Genomic DNA, 24,471 nt, shown 5'->3' with positions numbered 1-24,471 from the left:
CAACGCGCGGAGTGCTGGCTGGGACCGGATGTGAGTTGGACAAGGCTTGCCCTCAGGGGGCATCCATTTCAGTGGGAAGAGCTGCCCCAGGCGTAAAGGAGCACTGACCATGGCAGTGAGTGCCCAGTACCCTGTGAATATGGACAAGTGAGGGCTGCTGCAGGGCTGGGGGAGGAGGTGCAGAGGCTACTGGCGGGGGGAACACGCTCTGTAGAGAGGCCAGGACTTGAATTAGACAGACAGAGCTTGCAAGGGGCGGGGATTCAGGCAAGGGGCACAGCGCAACCAAAACCCAAGGGGTGGCATGGCACAGGGCTTGTCAAAATGACAGGTGACTCCACTGGGCACAATCAGGGTGTTTATGCACCAGACACATGAGAGAGGAGGTTGATGGGACGGGCAGACACATAGTGGGCCCGTACGCCAGGTGAGACCTCAACCCTGAGACCCCCTTGGAGACTGCCTGGGCACCCAGCAATGGGGGAGGAATAGGGAGCCCAGGGCTGCCCATCCTCACTGCACGGCAAGCCAGAAGGGCTCAGTGCCCACATCAATATGCGGCCATGGGCATTCCTCCACTTTCACTGGCAGGACATGGGCTGGAAGACAGCCCCGTGAAGAACTCGCCTGGCCCTGGGCACAGAGAGCCACAGGCTTAGCGTCTCTGGCTTGCGCAGCTGGTGGCAGTGGCCCTGTCCTCTCCCCAGAATCCATCAGGCAGAATGGAAATGACCATGCATGTCATTTGGCCCATCCCCCACATTCCCACCACCTTGCCAGTCCCCTCAGTAGCATTCCCACCTTACAGCCTGGGACCGGACTCTTCCCTGCACCCTGAGCTGTGCTTCTACAGAGCTCTCAGCCTTGCTACGGGATCCAGCAACCACCCACTCCTGAGTACCCCAGTCCCCCTCCTCTGAACTCCCCTGTTCCACTCACATGGGAGCAGCAACCTCATCTTACAGAGGAAGGAACTGAGGGCAAAGGGGTGGCCTGACTTGGCCGGAGTCCAGCGGGGGTGGGAGCAGCAGGGCTAGGCCTTGAATGCAGGTCTCTGGATTCCTGACAGGGTGCCCCCCGCCCAGCTGCCAGTCCCCTTTGCCTCTGCTGAGCCCATCCTTGCAGAGCCCATCACCTGCCTCTCTGAGTCTTCATCACAGATCCTGGAGGGTAGAGAGCACCGCTAGCACCTTTCTGGGGCTCTGGGCGTCCCGTGTGGCAATGGGCATACCATGGTGCCCAGCAACCCTCAGCAGACAGAATTAGTCACTGGCTTTAGAGACCGACCATGTCTCCAAGAAGACTCTGATGAACTGAGTGGGCGACTTGGCAGGCTCAGGTTGGGGAGCTGAAGAGTCACCGTGCTACAGTGGAAAGAACCCTGGCCTGGGAGTCTGGGTTGAGTCCATGCCTGGCTGGGCTATACATCAGAGACCCTGGAGATGTGTCCCCTTCTCTGGGCTTCAGGTTCCCCATGAGTCCAACAAGGGGCTGGAGAAACTCCCTGACCTCTGGTGCCCCGGCAGCTCTAGCAACCCGTGGCTTTAGGCACTACCAGTGTCCCCAGCAAGACCATGGACAGAGCCGAAAGTGGCAGTGCATTACCCCTTGCTCCTGACAGATCTGCGTCAGCCTCTCCAGCTGCTCATCTTGGATAACCTTGGCCTTCTCGTACTGCTGGATAACCATCTCCATCTCCAGCTTCACTGGCAGGACGTAGGCTGGAAGACAGAGACAGCCCTGTAAATAATTCAGCAGTAGCAGGGCTTGGACTGGGGAAGGGCGGGCCCAGCATTCAGCCAGCAGCAGGTTCGAGGCCCTGGGCCATTTCTGTGGATCTAGAAGGGGAAATGTCCAGGTACCCGACAGCATCCAGAAAGTACAGAGGGCCACAACCTTCACTCATGGTGTCCAGGGTAGCTGTTTTCCTGTGTTCCATAGTGCTAGAATCCATACTTTTGGGCTGTGTGCACAGCTGCCTGGAATAAAGACTATTTTCCAGCCTCCTTTGCAGCTATGGGTGGCCACAAGACCACCCTCTGGACCATAGGATGCTAGTGGAGGTGGCATGCAGCAGCTGCAGGAGCCTTCTTCACAAAGGAGCTGCGGCCAGTGAGGATGGGGCGGCCCTGGAGCCTGCACACACTGGCGGAAAGAAAAACGGTGCAACCACTTAGGGAAACAGTTTGTCTGTTTTTCAGAGTGTTAAACAGAGAGTGACCATATGACCCAGAAATTCCATTCCCAGGTGCCTTAGGGGAAGGAAAACATGTGTCTTCACAAAAACTCGCACATAAGCATTCATAACAGCATTATTCCTAATAGCCAAAAAGTAGACTTAACCGAAATGTTCATCAGCGGATGAATGTGTAAACTGTGGTCTAGCCACGCAGTGGAGTACTACTTGGCAATGAAAAGGGGTGCAGTCCCGCCACCAGCCACAACACAGATAAGCCTCGAACACATGATGCTGAATCAGAGTGGCCAGCAGAGAAAAACCACATGTCGCATGATTCCATTTATATGAAATGTAATGGAACAGAACAGGCAACTCTATAGAGATGGAAAGCAGCTTAGTGCTTGCCTAGGGCTGAGGCGGATATGGGAAGTGACTCTGATGAGTGTGGGCTTTCTCTTTGGAGTCATGAAAACACTCCAGACTTAGATTTTTTGGTGATGGCTGCAGAACTCTATGAATATACTAAAAACCACTGAATTGTGAACTTTTATTTTGAGATGGAATCTTGCTGTCACCCAGGCTGGAGTGCAGTGGGCGATCTCAGCTCACTACAACCTCTACCTCCCAAGTTCAAGTGATTCTCCAGCCTCAGCCTCCCGAGCAGCTGGGATTACAGGTGCCCACCACCACACCTGGCTAATTTTTGTATTTTTAGTAGAGACGGGATTTCACCATGTTGGCCAGGCTTGTCTCAAACTCCTGACCTCTAGTGATCCACCCGCCTCAGCCTCCCAAAGTGCTGGAATTACAGGCGTGGGCCACCATGCCTGGCTGAATTGTGGACTTTAAATGGGTGGATTTTATGGCATGTGAATTATATTTGGATGACAATGTTTAAAATGAGAAGGCAGTGGGCCTCCCTTTTGCCTCTTTATCCTCTTCCCTTCCTCCTTCTTCTTGGCTAGGATGAGGATGTGATGGTTGGCATGGAAGCAGCCATCTTGGACCATGAAGTGATGTTGAAAAGTAGGCTAAGTGCAGCAGAGCAACAAAACAGAAAAACAGAAGGAGCCTGGGCTCTTGACTACAGGGAGTAAGTGACTGTAGTCAAAGCCATATCTGTCTTGGGCCACCTTCCTACGGACCTTTTTTTTTTTTTTTGAGACAGACTCTCACCCTGTCACCCAGGCTGGAGTGCAGTGACATGATCTCAGCTCACTGCAACCCCTACCTCCTGGGTTCAAGTGATTCTCATGCCTCAGCCTCCTGAGTAGCTGGGATTACAGGTGTGTGCCACCACACTCAGCTAATTTTTATGTTTTTAGTAGAGGGGTTTCACTGTGTTGACCAGGCTGGTCTCAAACTCCTGCCCTCAGGTGATCTGCCTGCCTCAGCCTCCCAAAATGCTGGGATTACAGGCATGAGCCACCATGCCCGGCCTGCAGACTTTCACATGAATGAAATACACTTCTGTGTTGTTTAAGACACTGTTATTCTGAGTCTGTTACTCAGATGATCCTATTTATAACGGATATAGTGAGACCCAGAAGAGAAAGCCTGGCCTCTGAGGTTGAGGGCCCCGTGCTCCACCAGCCAGCAGTAGTCCCATGGACACCTGCCTTGGTGGTTCTGTGGGCTCAGAGTAGCTCTGGGCTCCTGGGAAGTCTCAGTGTCCGCTCCTGACTGTAACACAGCCTTTCCCCTCACACTGTTCCCACACCCCTCAAAATCCAGCCCTTCCTGACTCTTCAGAAGCCTCGGTCCCATGCCTCTCTTGCCCCTAATTTCTAGAACCCTCCACATTTCCTCTCTCCAAGTCTCCTTTCCACCCACAGCCTCTGCACCTCCAGATGTTTCCTGGCTGTTGCAGGAATCAGCAGAGAAGAGACATTGGGACTTTTCTGCTTGCTTCCAGACTTGAGGGCCGGCCACGTGTCCCTGAGACCCATCTCCAGGTCCGGAGGCCACCCCAAGCTGCCGCTGCCTCCTCAGATCTCTGCTGAAGCCAGTTCACACCCAGGGTTAATTTGCAAGAGTAGCAAATTAACGCCCATCTGTTCACCAGCATGTCTCTCTCCTGAGGCTCCCGGTGGCTCCGTGATGCCTGATGTGTCAGGAAAAGGGCGGGACAGCTGGGAAGAGCGTCACAAAGGGGGCTCTCAAAATCCATTAGTCTGAGGGTGTGCAGCTGTCCACAGCTGGAAGAAAGACCCAGAAGGCGCTGTTCCTGCCCTGAGTGGGGGTGGATGTTCTCATGGACAGAGCCAAGAACAGGGCCCTGAGCAGACTGCCGGGAGTGAGCAGCCGAAAGAGCGCTGGTGGGTGTCAGGGGTCCTAGGCTCCACTTCTGGTTCTGAGCCTGATTCACTATGTGACCCTCATCCTTCTTAGCCTCAGTTTCCCCATCTGTCAAATGAGGGGAGTGAACCAGGTGATCTCCCAGAGCCTCCCCAGCCTTCCGAAGGCTTCTAAAGTGAGACCCAAACACATTCCAGTTTGATGAAGATTCCCTATTAGGGGATCCCTGACAAGATGGCAGCATCTTCATCAGGATGAAATCCCACAGTGTTCGCAGGGTGCAACACAGGGTGAGGCCCAGGGAGAGGGAGCCCGCCCTGAGGATGACAGCTTCTGCCTTGCACCTGCTGGGCAAATGCTGGCAGAATATTCTCATGGCTACAATTTCTATCATCTGCAATCAAAATTCAGGGCTGGAAAAGACCATAGCATCTATCCCAGTGGTTTTAAAACTGTGCTCCAGAAGGCCTGGCAGTTCCTTAGAGGTGCCTCAGAGGGCAAGGGAGAAGGCAAGTAGGTGGGCTATGAGGCCCCTCCACTCCAAGTAAGCCAAAGCAGCTCCACTTGCAGTCTCTTTTACAGATCGGGTATGATTTTGTTGAAGAAAGGGCTTTGCTGTCAACCAAATCAAACCAAACCAAACCAAGAAAACATCCTGGGAACCACTGTCTATACAACCTCCTGGTCACTCTAGGGGGACCTCTCTTGGAGGCTGACCAGCCCACTATGAGTGGCTCTGTTCCTTATCTGGCTGAGGTGGGATGGGCCTCTTCTTCCTGTCCTCAGGGACCAAGGACACCCTCTGGAGCCCAGTGACTTGAGTCTTCCCCCTTCCATAAGATGACTTCAGTGTCCTGCCTGTGTCGTCATCCTCTGGGTCACCCCCCACCCCCAGTATCCTGCACCATTCTTCAGGGGTGGGTTTTCTGTCCCCCATGTCCTCTGGGCCACACACTCTGGTCTGTCACCACCTTCTGGAAACACAGGAGCCACCCAGGTCAGGGCACAGCTTTCCAGACAAGAGTGGCCCAGTGGGGAGGCAATGATAAAGCAAAGACAAAGGAGTGGACCAGATGCTTTCTGCGAATGGAGACCCAGGGATGGAAAGGCATGTCACTAAAGATGACAGAAGCACAGGCCAAAAGCCAGCCCCTGCCAGCAGCTCCCTTCCCTACTTGTTTGCAGGTCAATGGGCTTGTGGGCAGCCAGCTTGTCCTTGGTGGACTCAAAGGTGAGACAAAGCCTGCAGGGAGCAAGGCCTTGACTAGATGACCTGGATAGAGCCAGTGGTGAGGCTGGCGGCCATCGGGGAGCCAGCAGCAGGTGTGCATCGAGACACCCAGGGTGTAAAAGTCTGCTCCTTCCAGAATGGCAGGCCCTGCTCTAAGGGCTTGCATGGAGGCTGGCCCTCCCAGGCTCACAGTAAACAGCTGCATGGGAATGAACACATGGCCCCTAAATGGGAAGTGGGAAGCTCAGCGTGTACGTGCGACACCCTGGCAGTGTGCGTGAACGCGTGACGGTGAGTGAGCAGGGATAGCTGGCCCCTCTCCCTGCTGACAGTTTCACCTTCCGTCCTGACGCCAGCAGGGCGTACCCCCATCACACGACATCTCTCTCAGTTGAAAGCCCCAGTTTCTGGAGCAGCCCCACTGACCACACCCCCCTCGGGCCACTCACCATCAATGACCCTCTTCACCCTCCAGATCCGGAGCATGATGATGAGGCTGATGGCGTCCCAGGGGCTCCTGGGTCCATTGGCCACAGTGGATGCCACCATCGGAGCCAAAGATAGGATGATCACAGCCCCGTCAAACACCTGTGAGAGGAGGCCCATTTCAGTGCCCTGGGCCCTGCCGCGTGTCTGGGACCAGGGGTCAGTCAGGCAAAGCAGCTGCTGCTGCCCAACTTCTCCAGCAGCCCGGGCCCCCACCAGAAGGCCACCCCGCCCCTGGTGGCCCCTCCTGACCCTCCTGAGTCTTTAGGGGCCTCCTCCTCCTAGATGTTCTCCTGAGTGCACTGTGTCCTCCAAGTGACCTCAGCCCATCTCCAGCCCTTAGTTCAGATGGCCTTGGGCTGTCTTGCCCCTTCTCAAGATAGGGCCTGCATCCTGTATCCCAGGCGCTGGGCAGAGGCCAAGCTGGATCCCTCCCTGGCAGGGCAGGGGCTGAAGGCAGGCTCAGGGTGCCTCCTTCCCCAGGGGGAACAGGAGCCCGGAACCCCATCTCAGCTCTGTCCAGTGCAGAGTCTCTAACCCTCCAGGGGGGCAGGGCTAGGCAAGGAGTGGGCCCAGCCTGCACAATGAAGCCTTGGGCCCTGCCCTTCCGTCTGCCTGCCCCAGCCTGGCCGTGTTCTGAGCCATCCATCGGCCAGGCCCACTGTGTCAGATCCCAGCACTGAGCCAAAGAGGCTGAAATATAGATGGAGAGGTGAGGAAGAAGTGGGCAGCAGATCCTGACCGCCTTGCCTTGTCTATGTGCACAACACTGCCAGCGACAGCCAGGCCTCCCTGACCTCATCCCACCCACCACACCCACCCGTGTGGCGGGAAGCAGAATGGAAACTCAGCCTGAGAAGCACGTTGACAGTTTCCCGCTCAGCTTTCCATTTAGGGTGGATTTATTTGTTTTAAAACACATTTCAAAAGCTTTTCAAATTGATTCAAATCGTAAAATTTTGCAGAACATCAAGGAGTTCTGCATTCCTTTTAACATTCTAAACGAATGTTTCAGAACATTCCTTTGTTGGAGACAGTCTCAGTTCCCCCTCCCTGCCCCACCCAACATGCGCAGCCACAGAGGTCAAGTTGGAGAAGGAGCCAGCCTTTTGGATGGTGTCCACCCTGGGATGGATGGGACATGACGTTTTCCAGCTTCCAGGATGGCTGAGTGGGGGCTTTGGTGGTGGACATTGGTCTTTACCTCTATTTTGTTTTCGATGTAATCCCAGATCCCAAGCACCACAATCCGTAGAACAGTCTGAGGAAAGGAAGTGAGAAAGTGGTTATTCTCCAGGTCCTCCTCCAGCCAAGAAGATTCCAGAGCTCAGCACTCAGAGCTCTGCTTCTGCATTCAGTAAAAGGAAAAGGTCTCCGCCATCCCCTAAGCATTCCTCGGCCCCTGGGCCCTCTCCACTCCCACAGCCAGTGCCCCAGCTCCAGCCTTCGTGGTGGCCGCGCCTCCTGCTGGCTCCTCTGCCTGCAGGCTCAGACCCTCCATCTCTGTGCCATCACCTGGGCGCTCCTGATGCCATTTTCAGTGCTCCCTGTACATACAGAATACACTCCAAATCCCTTGGAAGGATACTTAGGACCTTGCCTGCTTCTCCTGTGTCATCTTTTGCCACTCCTGTCATGCTGCAAACCACTTACGAATCTTCAAACATACACGCTCTCTCTCATGGCCTTGTCTTTGCACGTGGCAAAAACGCAGTTGACTCCCTTCTCCACTCCCCGACCCCAAATCCCTTCCCTCCTTCCTGTACAATAACTGAAGCTCCAGCATGGCCACCCAACTAAAGACTACATTTCCCAGCCCTCCTTGCATCTGGGAGTGGCCATGTGACTACATTCTGGCCAATGGGTAGCAAACAGAAGCACCCAGTACAACTTTTAGGTTGTGCCCTTAAATGAATTAGGCTCCTCCTCCTCCTTCCTTCTTCCCAAGGCCTAGAATTGGGTGCATAAGTGTGATGGTGTGCCATCTTCAACCAAGGAGGGCCAGGCCGCAAGACAAAAGCCTGCTGGGTCCCCAACAGCCCCAAGCCTTACCTATCCACTTAATGTGTTTTTCCATGAGAGAGAAATGGACCTTGCCTTGTTTAAGCTCCTGTGTTTTGGTTTTCTTGTAACAGCAGCTTGGCCTGTGCCTAAGCCAGCAGGGCTTTCCCCTTCCTGTCCTCCTGGCTTAAACGTCACCTCCATGAAGCTCTTGCACACGCCCCAGCTCAGCTGACGCCTCCTTCCTGGGTGTTCCTATGGTCTCTGGGCGTCACCCTCCACAGCACTTCCTCGTACCTTGTGCTGATTCCCTCCCCATCCCCCAGTGGAGGCTCAAGGGACCTGGTCTGCTTTCTCTCTTTTATCCCTAACACCTGGCATACAGTAAACACCAGGCGATTATGCACTGTGGACAGATGAACAATGCGTGCATGAATGAATAATTACCGAATGGTGCTGCCTTCAGGAGAGGTTTCCTCACCAAGAGGACATCTTTCTCCAAAGAAGCCTCTAAATGCTGGTCTCGTAAGATGCTGGTGCATTTGTCTACAGGCTCTTCCTTGAGCCAAGATCACTTTAATTCACAGTGATTCACACCAGATGGTGCCCCTCTCCCGCATGCCTGTAGTACAAGCCTAGCCTTCTGAACTCTGCGAAGCTGCCTGGAGGATCATCACCCACAGCTGTTATGCCACAGAAAGGCTTGGCTGGTAAAATCCAGCTCTTTCTCGTGAAGGACAATCTTGATTTCTGTGAAGGGATGGGAAGGTGAATGCTCGTGGGGGACAGTCATGTTGCCTTCTCTGAATACAGAGAGGAGCATGTGGCAGCCCGAAGTCTGCTCCGCTATAACTTCCCGGTCTCTGGGTGGGTGGCCCCACGCTTAACTGCAAGACAGCTTGCAGGGGTGGGAAGAGATCTGGGTGGGGTGGCCACAATGTCTTGAGATCATAGCTCAATAATGGGCTGGTTGTGTGGCCTTGGGCAAGTCAAATCCCGTCCTTGGGCCTCAGTTTCTCCTTCTGGCAGGGAGGTGGGTTACATGTTATAATTCTTCCAAATATTTATGAGAATAATATCTGCCATCTACTATATATGTCTGTGAGTGCCAGACCCTGGGCCAGCCCTCCTAACATGTGATTCCCATTTTACAGAAAGGGTCAGAGAAGTTAAGGAAGCTGCCCATAGCCACACAACAATCAGGAACGAAGGCAACATTTGGACCCAGAGGTTTCTGGTTCTGCAGAGTGTACTCAGCTGTGTAAGGACACCACATAACAAGCAGGCACAATGGCTCACACCTGTAATCTCAGCAGTTTGGGAGGGCGAGGCGGGCGGATCACTTGAGGTCAGGAGTTCAAGACCAACCTGGCCAAATGGTGAAACCTCATCTCTACTAAAACTACAATCATTGGCTGGGCGTGGTGGCGCACACCTGTAATCCCAGCTACTCAGGAGGCTGAGGCAGGAGAATTGCTTGAACCTGGGAGGCGGAGGTTACAGTGAGCTGAGATCATGCCACTGCACTCCAGCCTGGGTGACAGAGAGACCCTGTCTCAAAACACACACACACCACATAATAATATGGTTTCTTTTTTTTTTTTTGAGACAGTCTCGCTCTGTCGCCCAGGTTAGAGTGCAGTGGCACGATCTTGGCTCACTGCAAGCTCCGCCTCCCAGGTTCACGCCATTCTCCTGCCTCAGCCTCCCGAGTAGCTGGGACTACAGGCACCTGCCACCATGCCCGGTTAATTTTTTGTATCTTTAGTAGAGACAGGGTTTCACCGTGTTAGCCAGGATGGTCTCAATCTCCTGACCTCATGATCCGCCAGCCTTGGCCTCCCAAAGTGCTGGGATTACAGGCATGAGCCACCTCGCCCGGCCATATGGTTTCTTTTGTTGCTGCCCAACCCCTCTAATTGTGCTGAGATTGAAACTTAGTGTTTGTCTCCTCTGAAATGCTACAATAGCCATATGTATCCTGAACTCTCAATTCTGGGGTGTCCAAAACAAAAGTCCAGGCTGGGAAGATGGGAACAGGGCCTGGTGCAAGTATAATTTCTGCTATGGCAACTGCTCCTTTCTGCCCCTTCTTCTCCTTTTAAAATGGTGGTTAAATACACGTAACACAAAACACACCATCTTAACAATTTTGAAGTGTCCAAGTGTGTTAAGTACATTCACACTGCTGTGCAGCCATCACCACCATGCACCTTTAGAGCTTTCTCACCTTCCCAAACTGAAACTCTGTACCTGCTGAACAGTAACTCCCTATTCTGCCTCTCTCCTTTCTACTTTCTGTCTCTATGAATCTGACTCCTTTAGGATCCTCAAATAAGAGGAATCATCATGCTTCTTTAGAAACAACACTCTTCTTAGCTGAAAAGGCAGAGGCCCAGGAGTGAGGGGTGGAGGGAGCTGGCCAGGCGTGGGACTCAGCCAGCAGAAGTTGAGCAGGAAGAGGAGGCAGCAGACAGCGCACCCAGAGCCTCTGTGCCCCGGGAAGGAACGGGGCTGAATGGTTTCATGAACCAGAGCAGTGCCAGGGAAGCAGGTGAAACAGCTAGAATCCCAGCCGCTGCCTTCCCTCTGTGCTGGCCCATCCGCAGGGGACCCATCCTCGGAGGCCTGGCTCAAGCCCCACTCTTCTGGGAGCCTTTCCTTCTTAGCTCAGCCCATGGAAACAGAACAGCAAGAAGCCGCTGTGGAGAGGGCTCGGGAAACACCTCCCAGCCAGGCCTCCTGCTAGAGATGGGGAAGCGGTGGCTTCAGGTCAGGGTCAAGGCCAGAGTGACCCTGGCTCTGATACACCCCACCTGCTGGCTTTTCCCCCCGCAGCATCTTTCCCCTCCCCAGACACCTTTGCCAAGACCCACTGTCCATGGAGGCAGGGACAGAACCTCACTGCCCTGCCCCCCACAGACCGAGCATAGTCTTACACGTCCGAAAACACGGGCTGGACTAACCCACTGACTGCCTGTGCTTCTCAATGTGCAGCCAGGGACGCCCCGCTTAAGCAGCATCAAGGGGTTTATGTAAAACACAGAGTCCTGGACTCTCGTGGAGAGCCAGGATATCAGAAACTCTGGGCACAAGCCCCAGAATATGCTTTTTAAAGAAACTCCCCCGGATCACCCGAGGGAACCGCGGGGATGTGTGAGGCGACCCTGCCCCGGGTTACAACAGGAGACCACAGGCCCACAAGCAATAACGAGAAAGGGCGTTAGATGGGGAGTCGAGAGTCTAGTCCTCTTTCTGGCTCCAATCATTCCTCACTAACCACCTGACACTGGCCCGATCTCTGGACAGATCTGGACTGAAAGCAGATCCACGCCCTTCATGCGGCCGCCTTCAGAGCCGCTCCAGAGCTCAGCGAGGCACACGGCTCACTAAAAAAGCAGGGTGACGATGAGGGATTGCCCCACCCCCAGCCATAGCCCCAGCCCCAGCCCCAGGGCCGTGGCCTTGCAATACTGACCCCTAAAAGTTGCAAAGGGCTTTGAAGGAGCATCTGAGGGAGCTGGAATCCCCAGCTTCAGCCTCCTCCTTTCCCACCTGGGGCGAAGGGTTTTCAGCCTCCGTCATCCCAGTTTTGCCTTCAGGAGGCTGCTCTGATAAGCAGTGTAGGCTACAGCCTTGGCAAACACTCAAGGATGGTGCCATTTATTGAGTATTATGAGCAAAGTTTTTATACCATTTGAGAGATGCAGAAACTGAGGTGTGAAGAGTGGCAGGTGAACCTTCTGGTCCCTGGACCCCTCTTGCCTTCCGCCTCAGGTGCCCTCATCTTCTGTTCCTGGTCAAGCCCTGCTCTCAAGAAGGGACTCCCCTCATCTCTTCCAAGGGAAGGAAAAGCTGACTTCTCTGAAGGAAGGGGTCCAGGCTTCAGGCTGCAGGAGGGGAGAGTGGGAAGTCCCAAGCCTTGCACCTGGTCCAGGCCCTGCCTCAGCCAAATGGCAGAAAGAGCTCCTGCCGCTTCCTGCTGCCTGAGGCCGAGGCCCTCCCCTCAGTAGAATCAGCGTCTTTCCCTGGGGAGGGGCCTGATGAGGCTGCCAGAGTTTGGAAACCTTGGGAGATGTAGGCAGAAGTAGCTGTTAGTCTATAAGTTGGCTTTGTGCAAATTTTTAAAAGGCAGAGGGAGATCCCCAGATCACCTCTTAGTGAGCAGAATGGGGGCTTGACACCCCTGTGCCCTGCAGAGCCATCCCCACGTGGGGCCCGCCAGCCAGGGAGAAGGGAGCAGCCGTGTCTAGCCCCAAGCCCGCGGCCTCCCAACACTGCCGGCAGTGGGTTAGGGGCGTAGGGTGGTGTGTGGCTCAGGGGAGCAGGCTGGTCTAAGGAACAGCCACCACGGGTACCAGGCACTGGGGGCTGACCCCTGGCACTTCCTTAAGAAGATCTGCTCTTGGACAAATTTTCCCTGGGGTTAAACTACAATGGCAAGAGGAAGACGTGGATTCCAGGATCCAACTACAAGGCCAAAGTAAGAAATGTGAAGATCTGTGTGGTAGCTGACACTGTCACCAGTCTCACACTGGTGAGGAGAAGAAAAATTGGGGCTGGACACAGTGGCTTTGCCTGTAATCCCAGCACTTTGGGAGGCCAAGTGGAGAAGATCACTTGAGCTCAGGAGTTTGAGACCAGCCTGGGCATCATGGCGAAACCCCATCTCTACAAAAAACATACAAAAATTAGCCAGGTGTGGTGGTACACGACTGTAATCCCAGCTACTCGCAAGACTGAGGTGAGGGGATCACTTGAGCCAAAGAGGTTGCAGCTGCAGTGAGCTGTGATAGGACCACTGCACCCCAGCCTGGGTGACAGAGTGAGACCCTGTCTCGAAAAGAAAAGAAAAGTGTGCTGTGCTACCTCGTGGATGAGCCAAGGAAACGTGCTAAAAGATGCCAGTCACAAAAGACTACATAGTGTAAGCTTTTGTTTACATGAAATATCCGGAAGAGTTCAGTGCACAGAGACAAAAGCAGATTACTAGCTGGCAGGGGCGGCCGTACGGGGGCAGGGAGAGTGACTGCTACTGGGTATGGGGTCTCCTTTTGAGGGTGCTTTGGAAATCAGGTAGGTTTCCAAAGTGCTTTGGAATCAGGTAGAGGTGACAGCTGCACATCACTGTGTGGGTACTAAATGCCACGGAATTGTCCATTGTAAAAGGGGTATGTGAAGAGAATTTCACCTCAACAGAAGGAGGAGGAAGAGAGGGAGAGGAGAGTCAGTAGCTGCTGCCACCACTGCCTGAGGCTCCTGTCTAGAAGGCCAGCCACAGCTCTGCTTTCTCTTCTCCCAGGGAAAGAGCTGGGGCTGCCTGGGCCTTTCCAGACCCCAGGGACGCAGCCAACACCCCACAGCCTGCACTGGGCCCTGCTGCAGGGTGGCCTGGCCTTGGCCAGGAGGCCCCAAGGACTCCTGCAGTCTCAGGGGAGGAGCATCAGACTTCCCAGTTCCAAGTGGCCAGCTGGGCCCGGCCTCAGCCAAGGGCGGGGCTGCGCTTTGGAGGAACGTTTGCACAATTCTCCATCTGGATTGCAAGGCTCTGCATATTCTTGGTACTGCAGGGCCACGTGAAGTGCAGTGACCCTGTGTGACCTGGACGACTGGGACCCAGGAAGTCTCACGGGCATCCACTCTCACCTTGGACCCTGTGCAGGGACCCCTGCACAGCCTGCCTGATGAGGGGCACCTACTCTCACTGCTTTGAGAGCATCTGTCTCACTGTCAAACAGCTTGGCCCATTTGAACAGATGTCCTCAAATGGAGCCCAAACCAGCCTCACACTCCCCTTCTCTGGGCCTAGCTCTATGGCCTGGGGCCAGCACAGAGCAAAGTAGCCCATCTTCAAAGAGCAGCCTGCAGAGCTCCAGGGTGGGCAAAGGCCAGGGCAGAGGCCCACTCACCCACCCAGAGGCCTGCACCTGGGCCCACCTGCCATTCCTGCAGGCCCTGGGCAGGTTTCCGCACCTCTCCAGGCCTCAGTTTCACAACTCATAAAATGTCCTACCCACCTTCCAGGACTGTCCTAAGACTCAGCTGAGAGGAGGGGTGGAGAACTGCTCAGGACAGGCCCAGGCCTCCAGGACAGCAGGAGCCGCGGCGGGGTGACCTTCTTGGAATTTCCTGTGGAGTAATGCCCACTCCCTAAGGCCGAGGAGGCTCGGAGTGCCACCCCACCCTCGGCCCACAGCCACATCCCTGGGTATTAACCAGGAAAGAACTGGCAGACCTGAAGATATGGCACTCATTTCTCCCAGCTGAGGAGGGGGTACCAGTCATCCTGGGTCTGTGGTCTGATTGATCGCTTGGTCGGACTTTCTTTCTCCAGTCCTTCCCAGAGACCCCGGTCCCTTCCCACCCTGCCAGCTTCAGGGCCTCCAAAGGATGCGGTCAGGGGCAAGAGACCAGCTTAGGTGCCCAGAGCCTTGGGTCCAGTTTTGGTCTTAACTGGCCGCGTAACCCTAAGCTGCTCTCCTTGTCTGTGCAGTATTTTGAAAGGACGCTGCTGGCATGGTGGGCAAACACGCAGGCTGACCCACCACTGATGGACACTGGGCTCTCCTGGCCCTTGCTATTGGGCATCCCAGTCATTGTGAGGGGCACAGACATGCTCGCATGTTTCCAAGCTGTCCGGGGGCAGGGGACCTCCATGAGACCCTTCTAGTAACAAGGTTCTGACACGGTTCTTATGGGCACGCAGCAAGACCACGGAAATCTGTGCTTGCTAGTGTGGTGTGAGCTGTGTGTGTATTCCCGCAGGTTCTGTGCCTCATTCATTCGTCACTCGATCCCCATGCACCGGCCCTCCATTCATGCTGAACACTGGCAGGGGCGGCCCCTGCTACCTGCGGCCTGGCTCCACCTCCTCACCATCTTTGACAAGGTCAGGGTAACGGAGCCAGCCCTTCCTCCCCAGTCTCCTGCAGACCCTGCTCTCCCCGCTCAGCTGTGGGAGGACCCAGCCCCTTCCCTGGTTTGGGGGCGCCTATGGGGGACTCTGAGGCTGCGATTCCTGTGCACAGGGGTTTGTCTGTTTCAGGTGGCTTGTCTCCGGCAGTGACAGGAAGGGAATGCTAAATTAACGCTGGGCAATAAATTCTGCAAAAGCCAATAAAACCAAAGCAGAGGGATAGAAGGGAAGAACCGCAGCAACTGATTAAACATTTTTGTTGGCAGTCACAGACACATGGCACATTTTCCAAGGTTTGCATCAAGGAGACATCTGGCCACGGCCCATGTGTCTGTGGGAGGGAATCCTGGCCAGGCAGAGACAAGAGGCCAGGGAGGGCAAGACCCACATGGGGGCTGTAAGCTGGGGAGCAGGCACTCTGCTCTGCGGGGCAGAGGCACCTCCAGGGCAGTGATCTCAGGGAGGTGGTTAGGACCCCTTCTGGGAGGGCAGTGCTGCGATCTGTCCCCTCCATCTGAGCCTCAGGCCCAGGCTCGCCAGCCAGCTCCGTGGGCTGTAGGAGGTGAGGCCCAGGAAAGGGAATGTTCCATGCTTGGAATGCCTGCTGCCTGGCCCACCACACCCCACACCCGGACTCAGGATTCTGGACTCAAGACCCAAAGCCCAGCTCCCTCCTGATTTTTAGGGAGAGAGAGAGAGAGAGAGAGAGACAGCAGAGCCATTAGCTAGGCCAGAGGGGACCCACAGGAGGACGCTGGGACTCCTGACTCCCCAGGTTCCCTACCTCAGTGCCTCTGCCCACGCCACCCTCTCCCACAGCATCCTTCCTCCCTTCAAGGCCCCCTGTCTTGGGGTCCCAGAGCACCCGTGCCTCAGGTAGAGCAGCTCCCGTTGGTGTGAGATGTGCGTATGTTCCCAGCAGGTGCTGTGCCTCTCGCGTTCCTGCCTTTCCCCGAGGGTTTGCTGAGCCATGCTGAAAGGCCCACGGGACTCCGCATGGGCTAACATGTACCCATAGCAGGGATGGGATGCTCAAGGGTGGAGTGACACAGTGGCCCGCTGACTTGGGCCAGTCCTAGGCTCTGTTAGGAGAAACCAGTTTTCCACATGAAACTCTCCTGTCCTTCAGTGACCCTCCAGTGCGCACAGTACAGGATAAAACCCTGCCTGCAGCAGGCCCAAGCCAATTCCTCCCACACCCACATACAGGCCAGAGTCTCACTGGGACAGCCTGGGAACTGCTCAAAGGAAGTGTCACTCACCCCCATGCAAAAACAGAGGAATGTGCTGCCCAGACATGTCAGCTTCTGCACCAAGCCCAGGGGCCCGCGGATCTCCATAAACTTTCCCCCTCCCCTCACCACAGAGATTTGCACTTGGTCTTTACTAGCCGACTCCAGCAACGCTGAAGGGGGTCCGTGCTCCCTGAGCCCCCACCTCAAAAACACAGCCTCACACTCACACTGAGAGGCACATCTTTCGGCTCCGTCAGACCCAGGGCCCTTGCAGGACCAGGTCGGGTCCACTGCCTGGCTTTGTGACCCCATTCCCCACCCCCTGCGTGCTTCAGCCCCAAAGGTCCGGCCAACTGTGGGTCCAAGACCACAGCCACAATGTCCTAAGAGCTTCCCTGTGTGGGCACCTGGCTTAAGCCTCACCTCCCGCTCGCTCCTTACTGGCCGCACCCAACACCGGCTGCCCTGGGACGCCACACTCAGTCTCACCTTCACCAGTGTCATCGCCCACCCCTCACCTGGAGAACACCTGCTCATCCACAGGGGTTCCTCCCAGGAATCACCTACTAGGGCCAAACCCCCCTGGCTGGGTCAGGCTCCCTGTACCATTTCCCCCGCAGAGATCATCTATCTATGTTTTGTCTCCCTCCCAGCAGCCTCAAGGGCTAGCAGGGGACCTGATGCTAGAAACCATTTCGAAAAGTAGACCTTGGTTTCCCCAGGACAGGAGTCACCCAACAGAGGAGGTGTCAGGGCCAGAGTCTCCACCTACCTCTGAGAAGAACACGGACAGAATGACCAGGCTGATCCAGTGAATCACGCCAGCAAACTGGAACGCGCTGGAAACTGCAAAGGACACGATAAGGACCAATTTTAGGAGCGAGGAATTAGGTGAGTTGCTGTGGGGGCTTCGCAGCATCCGTCCGGACCTCTGGGACCCCAGGGCCCGCCTGCATGAACGTTTAGATCTGGTGGAAATCGGGTCAGAAAGCAAGGGCAGCTTTAGCTGGTGTCTGCAGTGAAGGCAGTAGGTAATTTGTGAGCCAACGATGCTGTTCTTCTTGCCTCCAATGCAAGGGGCTGCCTCCTTCTCCCCCACAGGCTGCCTCTCTCAGATCCTGCTTGGTCTTGGTGGGCTTTTGGCTGTAGCCAGACTCTAGGAAAAAGCCCTCCAGAAGGGGTTCATGAAGACATTCACGGCTTTTGGGCTGTGTAGGCACCTTCAGTTGAGGCTGGATGGGCTTTTAGAAATCCAGCCCACAGTTCACCCCCAAAGTGCTGTGCACAGTCAGGGGACTCTAGGTGAGCTTACTGTGACTTTTCATTCTGGAAACCGAGTGGCAGAGACGGTGGTGTTGGCCAGTGTGTTTTAGAGAGAAGGCTGCAGTGAGGACTGGCAGGGGAGCCAGGCGTGGGGTGGAGGTGTCTGCCTCCCTCCCTAGATTGGCAGAGCCAGTGGGATGGGGTCTGCTAAACTTCCACATTGCCCTACTTGCCCCCAGGTTCTGGAGTAGGAGTGAGGGCAGCCATCAGCCCCTGAGGGTTCCCGCCCCACCTTTCACCAGCCACTCCTTAGAGTTCAGCATTTTCTTTGGAAAGCCCTTTTAAAATACATGAAGCCACAGCCAGCCTTCGAACCCTGGCATGGCATGGTTTTTAGCCAGCCAGGCCAAAAGCAGGATGCTGGGGCCCAGGACAAGGGTCAGGGGAGCTCTGATGGAGACTGGGTGGGAGGGATCACCCCAGAGGGTAGAGGGCTCCCCAGAGGCCTAAAAGAAATACTGGTGGGTTACCCTGGGATACTGGGGAAGGGCTGAGAGGGGGTAAGGGGCAGGATTGCTGCTGAGAACATGCCTGCTCTGCCTCCTTCATGGGCTGCAGCCAGGCCTGCTTGACACACTGCTCAGAACCCCCCCTCCGCCCAGGGCCAAGGGAAAGTGCCCAGTGCCTTCAGCAGGGAGGGCCAGACTGAAACAGAGGAACCCACAACCTCTCCCGAAGCTCTGGGATCTGCAGACCCTAGGAGTGGGTAGAAATCAGGTCACAGAGCGTAGCCAGGGGAAGACGGCTGCAAAACCAGGTTCCAGGTGGGAGAATCTGAGGCTCCCTGGCTTTGGGCCAAGGCGACCCTTAGAAGATGAGTCCGGAGTCGGGCCACATGAATACCAGTGGGAACGAAGAGGCTGAGGCCCGTGTGACTCCAAGAAGACCTCCAAATGATTCTGAAAACATAAAATCTCTCCCCATTATTTCTCAAATGAATTCCTGTGCCTTTTTTTACGGTTTGCTTTAGAAGAGCAATAAATCTCTGATTGTGCATTTTATGGAATTTAAGATGCCTTTTATGAGCTGCTATTGGATCTCCCACCAAAATCAATCTCCTGGATACTTAATTTTAAGCAAAATTCCAGTGTCGGCTGGGTTCTCAGTTCTCCTCAATACCTTGTCACAGCCCAAGCAGCCGAGGGCCCCGAGGACAATCCGCCACAGGGAAAGAAAGCCTCCGTTATGGGCAGGTCTCATAAAAAGCAGACAGTATGGGTGAGTGGGAGGGAAAGTATACAACATGGTTTAATTGAAGACAGGTTGAGTGTAAAACCAGTACCGGTCACTTTATGCTGGAAGATCCTTTAATTGGAACCAAGGGGCCCCCAGCTGCATAAAACCCAACTAGGCTTATCAGACAAAAGCAATTCTGTGCTCACTGTCCACCCTCTCTCAGAGAGCAGAGAAGGCTCGTGTGACTTGGAGGGAGCTTGGACAGACCCTGAGTTCACAGGATCCCAGAAAGGAATTGGAGGCATTTGAGAAAGGAAGTCCAAGACGTCTGAATGGGTTTGGGGGTGACTGGATCTACAGTCCTGGATTTTGCCAATGGAAGGAAAAGAAATCTCTCTGGGGCTGATAATTGTACCTCTTTTTATTTTTTATTTATTTATTTATTTATTGGAGATGGGGTCTCACTCTGTCACCCAGGCTGGAGTGCAGTGGCGTGATCACGGCTCACTGCAGCCTCAACCTCCCAGGCTCAAACAATCCTCCTACTTCTGCCTCCCAAGGAGCTGGGACTACAGGCGTGTGCCACCATGCCAGGCTAATTTTTAAATTTTTTTGTAGAGACAGGGTCTCGCCATGTTCCCCAGGCTGGTCTCAAACTCCAGGGCTCAAGCGATCCTCCCTCCTTGGCCTCCCCACATGAGGTCACAGGCATGTGCCACCACACCTGGCCTGTGCCTCGTTTTAAATTCGCATTTGAAGGATCTACCTTTTGAGTCAGGGCAATACAGGGAACCAGGAACTGCACCAGAAACCACTCACTTATCCAAAGTCAAGAGGCAAGACACCTGCTCCTGCCCCTCTGGTGTGACAAACAGTCGGGGGTAGGCCGGGTGGGGTAAGCAGAGGATCCTCCATTCGGACAGCCATGTCACTATGGGACATCCAGGACAGAAGAGGTGGAAGACAAGGTTTAATGTGAAACTAAGACAAATGCCAAGAGGAAGAGAACTGGCCAAGCACTTAAATGACCTGGTGCTTTGAAGTCCCAGCTCCAATACCTCTTACTTAGGGCCAGTATCTCACTTCTCCAAATCTTAATTTGCCACGTCTATAATACGGGATCATATCCATCTCGCCCATCTCACAGGGTTACTGTAGTGTCAAATGTGTGGAAAAATGCTTTAAAAACTATCACGATACGTATAAATCACACTGCCAACTCACAGCTGGATAAAAATACCAGGAATCTTATCATCATTGTGGTCGCTGTCATCATTAGTTACTACAAGCTGAGATGCCTCCGTAAATGAGAACTCTCTTTAGACTACAGAAAATTCCAACCTGGAAAATTCCAAATGGGAGCAATTAAAAAAAATGCATACAGGGGTCCCCAACGTTTTTCATCTCATCAGTTTCTGATCATGGAATGCTGGGGAGGGGACTGCAGAGGCCACACTGGGCAGAGAGGGGCAAACTGAGGCTGGGGGTGACAGAGAGAGAAGCTGCCAGATGTATTTCCTCCCCAGTGGCCATCCCCATGAGCCCCAGGGCCTGAGGCTGGGCAGCAGCATCGGCGGGGACAGATCACAGCCTGTGGGTTGGGGACCCCTGATGAATGCAGATGCACATTGAATAATGACATCATATGTATTGGCATATGTATCTCTCTTGCTACTCACACTGGAGAAGCTTTATATCTATTAGAAGTTCCAGAGTCAGGAGAATCACCACCAATATTACACAGGCTACCAGGAAACTGTTGAGACTTGCACTGAGCAAAAATACCTGCCACACGGCTGCTCTCTTCCCACAGCACGGCTTCAGCCAGTTAGACCTGTGGGGACAAAAGTGGGGAGAAGAGAGGCTCAGAGTGGGAGAGGACAAGAGGGTGGACCCCGGCCAAAGCCCTGCTCTCAAACCCACCAGCGTCACTCCTCCCAGGCTCTCTCCCTGGCTCTAGGCTTCACGGCGAAACACAACCTTATTCAAGAGGCTGGGGAGCATCATAAAGGGTGAAAATGTCTCATTAAGAAATGGAGCTGGCCTTTTTTTTTTTTTTTTTTGAGACAAAGTCTTACTCTGTTGCCCAGGCTGGAGTGCAGTGGTGCAATCTCAGCTCACTGCAACCTCTGTCTCCCAGGTTCAAGCAATTCTCCTGCCTCAGGCTCCCAAATAGCTGGGGCTACAGGTGCGTGTTACCACGCCCAGCTGATTTTTGTATTTTTGTAGAGATGGGGTTTCATCATGTTGGCCAGGCTGGTCTCGAACTCCTGACCTCAGCTGATCTGCCCACCTCGGCCTTCCAAAGTGCTGAGATTACAAGAATGAGCCACTGCTCACAGCTGGGCTTATATGCAAACCTGTAGCTCATGCAGCTCTGTGCTTCAGTCTTCTCAAAGTTGAAAAGGGTATGAGACCAACATCTGGTGGGTTAGTGTACAGTCGGCCTATGCGGCAAGTGCAGCGTGGAAACAATGTGTTAAATGTGTTGTTACTGCACTTCTGTGCGTCTCAGAATGCGGTGACATGGGCTCTGGCATTGGGGAGCATCTCAATTTGCCTTTAATAAGTGCTCGATGAGTCACTGAATGGATTTTCCATTTTTCAGCTATAAAAAGGAAGATTTGAACCAGATCGCTGTTTTTCAAAGTAGACTGAGTGGAACACTAGTTCCACAGAATGTTCATAGTTGTTATTTGATGCAAAAGTTTCCATGGTTGGGTACATTTTGGGAAATCTGGGTCCAATGAAGTTAAATGGATATTTTTCTCTGTGGGGCATTTTAGGGCCTTCAGTATGCTCCTATGCATCATCACGGTCCCAAAGAGACTGCAGAATCAGGGCTTCCCAAACTTGCTGGACCGTGACACCCTTTGTCACAGAGTGAGAACCTGGTGAGACTAGAGTTCCACGGACTTTCAGGGAAACCCTTGACTATATGATCCTGGACATCACAGCAGAGGCGAGGCCTCCGAGGACAGAAGCTTTCCTGAGCAGGTCTGGAGGTGGGAGGGGTCACGGAATCTGAGCTGGGTGGGCTCCGCAGGGCACTAGACACCCTCCTCTCGGGAGCACAAGAAAGGCAACTCTGAGGGGCCTGGCGAATACAGGGATGGGGGAGCTGAGGTCAAACCTCACCAGCTTGATAGTTTAGGTACGAACAGGACCTGCCTGCCTCCCTTGCTGAGGAAGAGTTAGGCATCCTGAAGTGGCAGCCACAGCACCAGCCCGGGAGGCCACACTTCTGGCTCTGCCTTCGGCCACCCTGGGGCCCCGTGTGAAGGCTCCTCACCACTGTGGCCTCTGCCTCTGCCTCCCCATGTATAAACAGGGATAATGCTCCTGAACTCACAGGTCACTAAAGTTAAATGAGGGAACTGATCTGCCCTGTAAAGACAATGCGGCTGAAATGGATTGGTGATGATGACGACGATGATGATAAAATATCTGATGGCCCAAACATGGGGTTGGGAAGGGGGGGTCTGCCCTGAGGCGCCCCCTTCTCTCGGAAGGAATAATGTGAATGCTTCAAGGAGACTTCTTCCTCACAGTCCATCCAGGGAAAGCCTGAAGGAGTCCCCCACCATTGGAAGGACAGACAAAGTTCACAGCTCATCAAGAAACCTGGCAGGACAATGGGCTTATTCACATCATTCTGAATATTTTCTAACACCTCTGGGAATGATAGGCCCCCATCCTCAACTCTGTGGGGAATGCAAAGACTGGTGTTCAGTCCCCAAACTCAGGGAGCTGCTCCCAGAAAGACAGGTAGGAGGACATCAACAGGCAAAGGAGGAAGAGGAAGAGGCCCTGTTGGATGGGGCTGGGGGTGGTCAATGTGAACCCCGCATGGTCCAAGAGTATGGGGCAAGAGATGAGAAGATCAGCCAGGTCAAAAGAGAGGGTTTTTCATTAAGGGACAAGCAGAAAATAGGAGGAGAATGGTCTGTGGGGGCCAGATGGTGAAGGCCATCAATGAACATCCTTATCGCCCACTTCAGGTGGATTTCGAAGTCCGTTGCAGAACCACATCTTTCTGCTTTCGTGCCGGCACACAGGGGCCAATCTCCAAGCAAGGGGCTACAGAGGATACCCCAGACTGAAACTGGGAGGAGCTCGGGAGGGTTGCCAGATCAAGCACAGGATGTCCAGTTACATCCCAACTTCACATAAAAAATGAGCAATTTTCTAGTATACCCTAAGCATTGCATACAATGGACTCATACTAAAAAATGATCTGTTGCTTATCTGAAATCCAAATTTAACTGGGAATCCTGTATGCTTATTTGCTAAAGCTGGCAGCCCTAAACTCAAGAGCCGAGGGGTCCGGGGGGGCCTGGTGAGGGCGGCTGTGATTTGATCAGAGAATGTATGGGAACCCTGGGATGCACGCAGAAAGCCAGGATGAGCTGGGGAAAAGCGCATGGGAAGGCCATCTGTCCCGAAGGGGCAGGAGGGAGGGACCTGGCCAGGGAAGCCAGGTGCTCAGATGACAGCTTTGGCCCTGCTGGGCTGGAGGATCCCAGAAGCCTAAAGCTGCTGCCCGCAGCAGTGCCAGCAGCACGGCGCTTCCATCCATTAACGAGCCTTTGCATTTTAAGATATCTTTGGCTATCATCACCCCTCCTCACCTCCTGATTCTTCCTTCCGGCCTCACCTACTCCCCCTGCTTCTTTTCCCGCGATATGACATTCCTGCCTCCCCTTCTGCCAGCCCCATTTTCATCCTTCACACCTCTCACCCCAACTTCTCACCCAGCCTCCAGCCACCTCAGCGTTCCCGGAAGCCGGTTCCCCTCTGCCTGCTCACTCCTCCCCTACGGCTCTAGCAAGGTCTTTTCTAGGCCCCAAGGACACCCGGCTCCAATTCCACATTCTCCCCAATGCCCATTCCCATGTCTGTGGCCCCTAAAACTGATGGCATGTCATTGTCATTTGAAATCTGAGCCAAGCACCTTCAAGCGGTTATGAATAAAAAGGGCAGCTGCCAGGGCCATCTGCCTGGGCTGGCCAGCAGGAAGCCTCGTCTTCACGTTCCACAGAAGGTGCCGGGCATTTGTTCACCTTTGTGCCTTGGACATCCCTAAGACACTGCTCCTTCTATCCCAGAGGAGGGTCCTGAAGGGAGTAGGGAAAGAAACGAAGCATTGTATTCAGGAGCACTAGTTCCATATATTCAGTTCCCTATCAACAGGAGACTCAGATCTTGACCTGCCTCCAAGGGAGGAAAAGTCAATTTATATTGCTGTTTAAAATGTCATTTTTTCTTTTCTTTTCTTTTTTTTTTTTTTTGTTAGAGAAACTTACTAACCATATCAGGTGGTTAGGAAGCTGCAGTAGGTGGGCGTCTGGAGTTACCTGTGGTCTGAAGTCAGCCCATAGCTGGCCTGACCCTGACACCACAGCACACTCCTCAGCCTCAGGGAAGAGCCAGGCAGAGGACTGGGCAGATGGCAGGATTGGAACGCCAGGCAGGGGATGACGGTCTTGAAGTCAAATGAACACCAACCCCACCATAAGCTAAGGTAGGCAGTGTGATCAAGAGAGGCGAAAATCCCTGCTCTTGGGCAGGTTACGCTCTAGTGGGAGAGAGGGTCAGGCAATCAATACAACAGGTTGTGGTGTGC

At 54.0% G+C, this 24,471-nt stretch overlaps 1 protein-coding gene across 4 annotated transcripts in view; it reads right to left on the bottom strand.

The window, feature by feature from the left end:
- TMEM266 (transmembrane protein 266) overlaps positions 1-24,471 on the bottom strand; it is a 144,938-nt gene that overhangs the window by 26,106 nt on the left and 94,361 nt on the right. For all 4 annotated transcript variants that reach the window (XM_054450081.2, XM_054450085.2, XM_054450086.2 and 1 more), the window contains 5 exons: positions 20,525-20,679; positions 17,119-17,192; positions 7,399-7,455; positions 6,158-6,296; positions 1,606-1,721 (listed from right to left, as the gene is read on the bottom strand). In XM_054450081.2, the coding sequence (XP_054306056.1) occupies positions 1,606-1,721; positions 6,158-6,296; positions 7,399-7,455; positions 17,119-17,192; positions 20,525-20,679 (541 nt within the window). The remainder of the gene's footprint in view (positions 1-1,605; positions 1,722-6,157; positions 6,297-7,398; positions 7,456-17,118; positions 17,193-20,524; positions 20,680-24,471) is intronic.

This window comes from Pongo pygmaeus, chromosome 16 (genome assembly GCF_028885625.2).
Source record: "Pongo pygmaeus isolate AG05252 chromosome 16, NHGRI_mPonPyg2-v2.0_pri, whole genome shotgun sequence".
In the NCBI taxonomy this organism is placed as follows: domain Eukaryota; kingdom Metazoa; phylum Chordata; class Mammalia; order Primates; family Hominidae; genus Pongo; species Pongo pygmaeus.
Note: the sequence above shows the minus strand (reverse complement) of the source record. Positions and strands in the feature narration are given on the sequence as shown.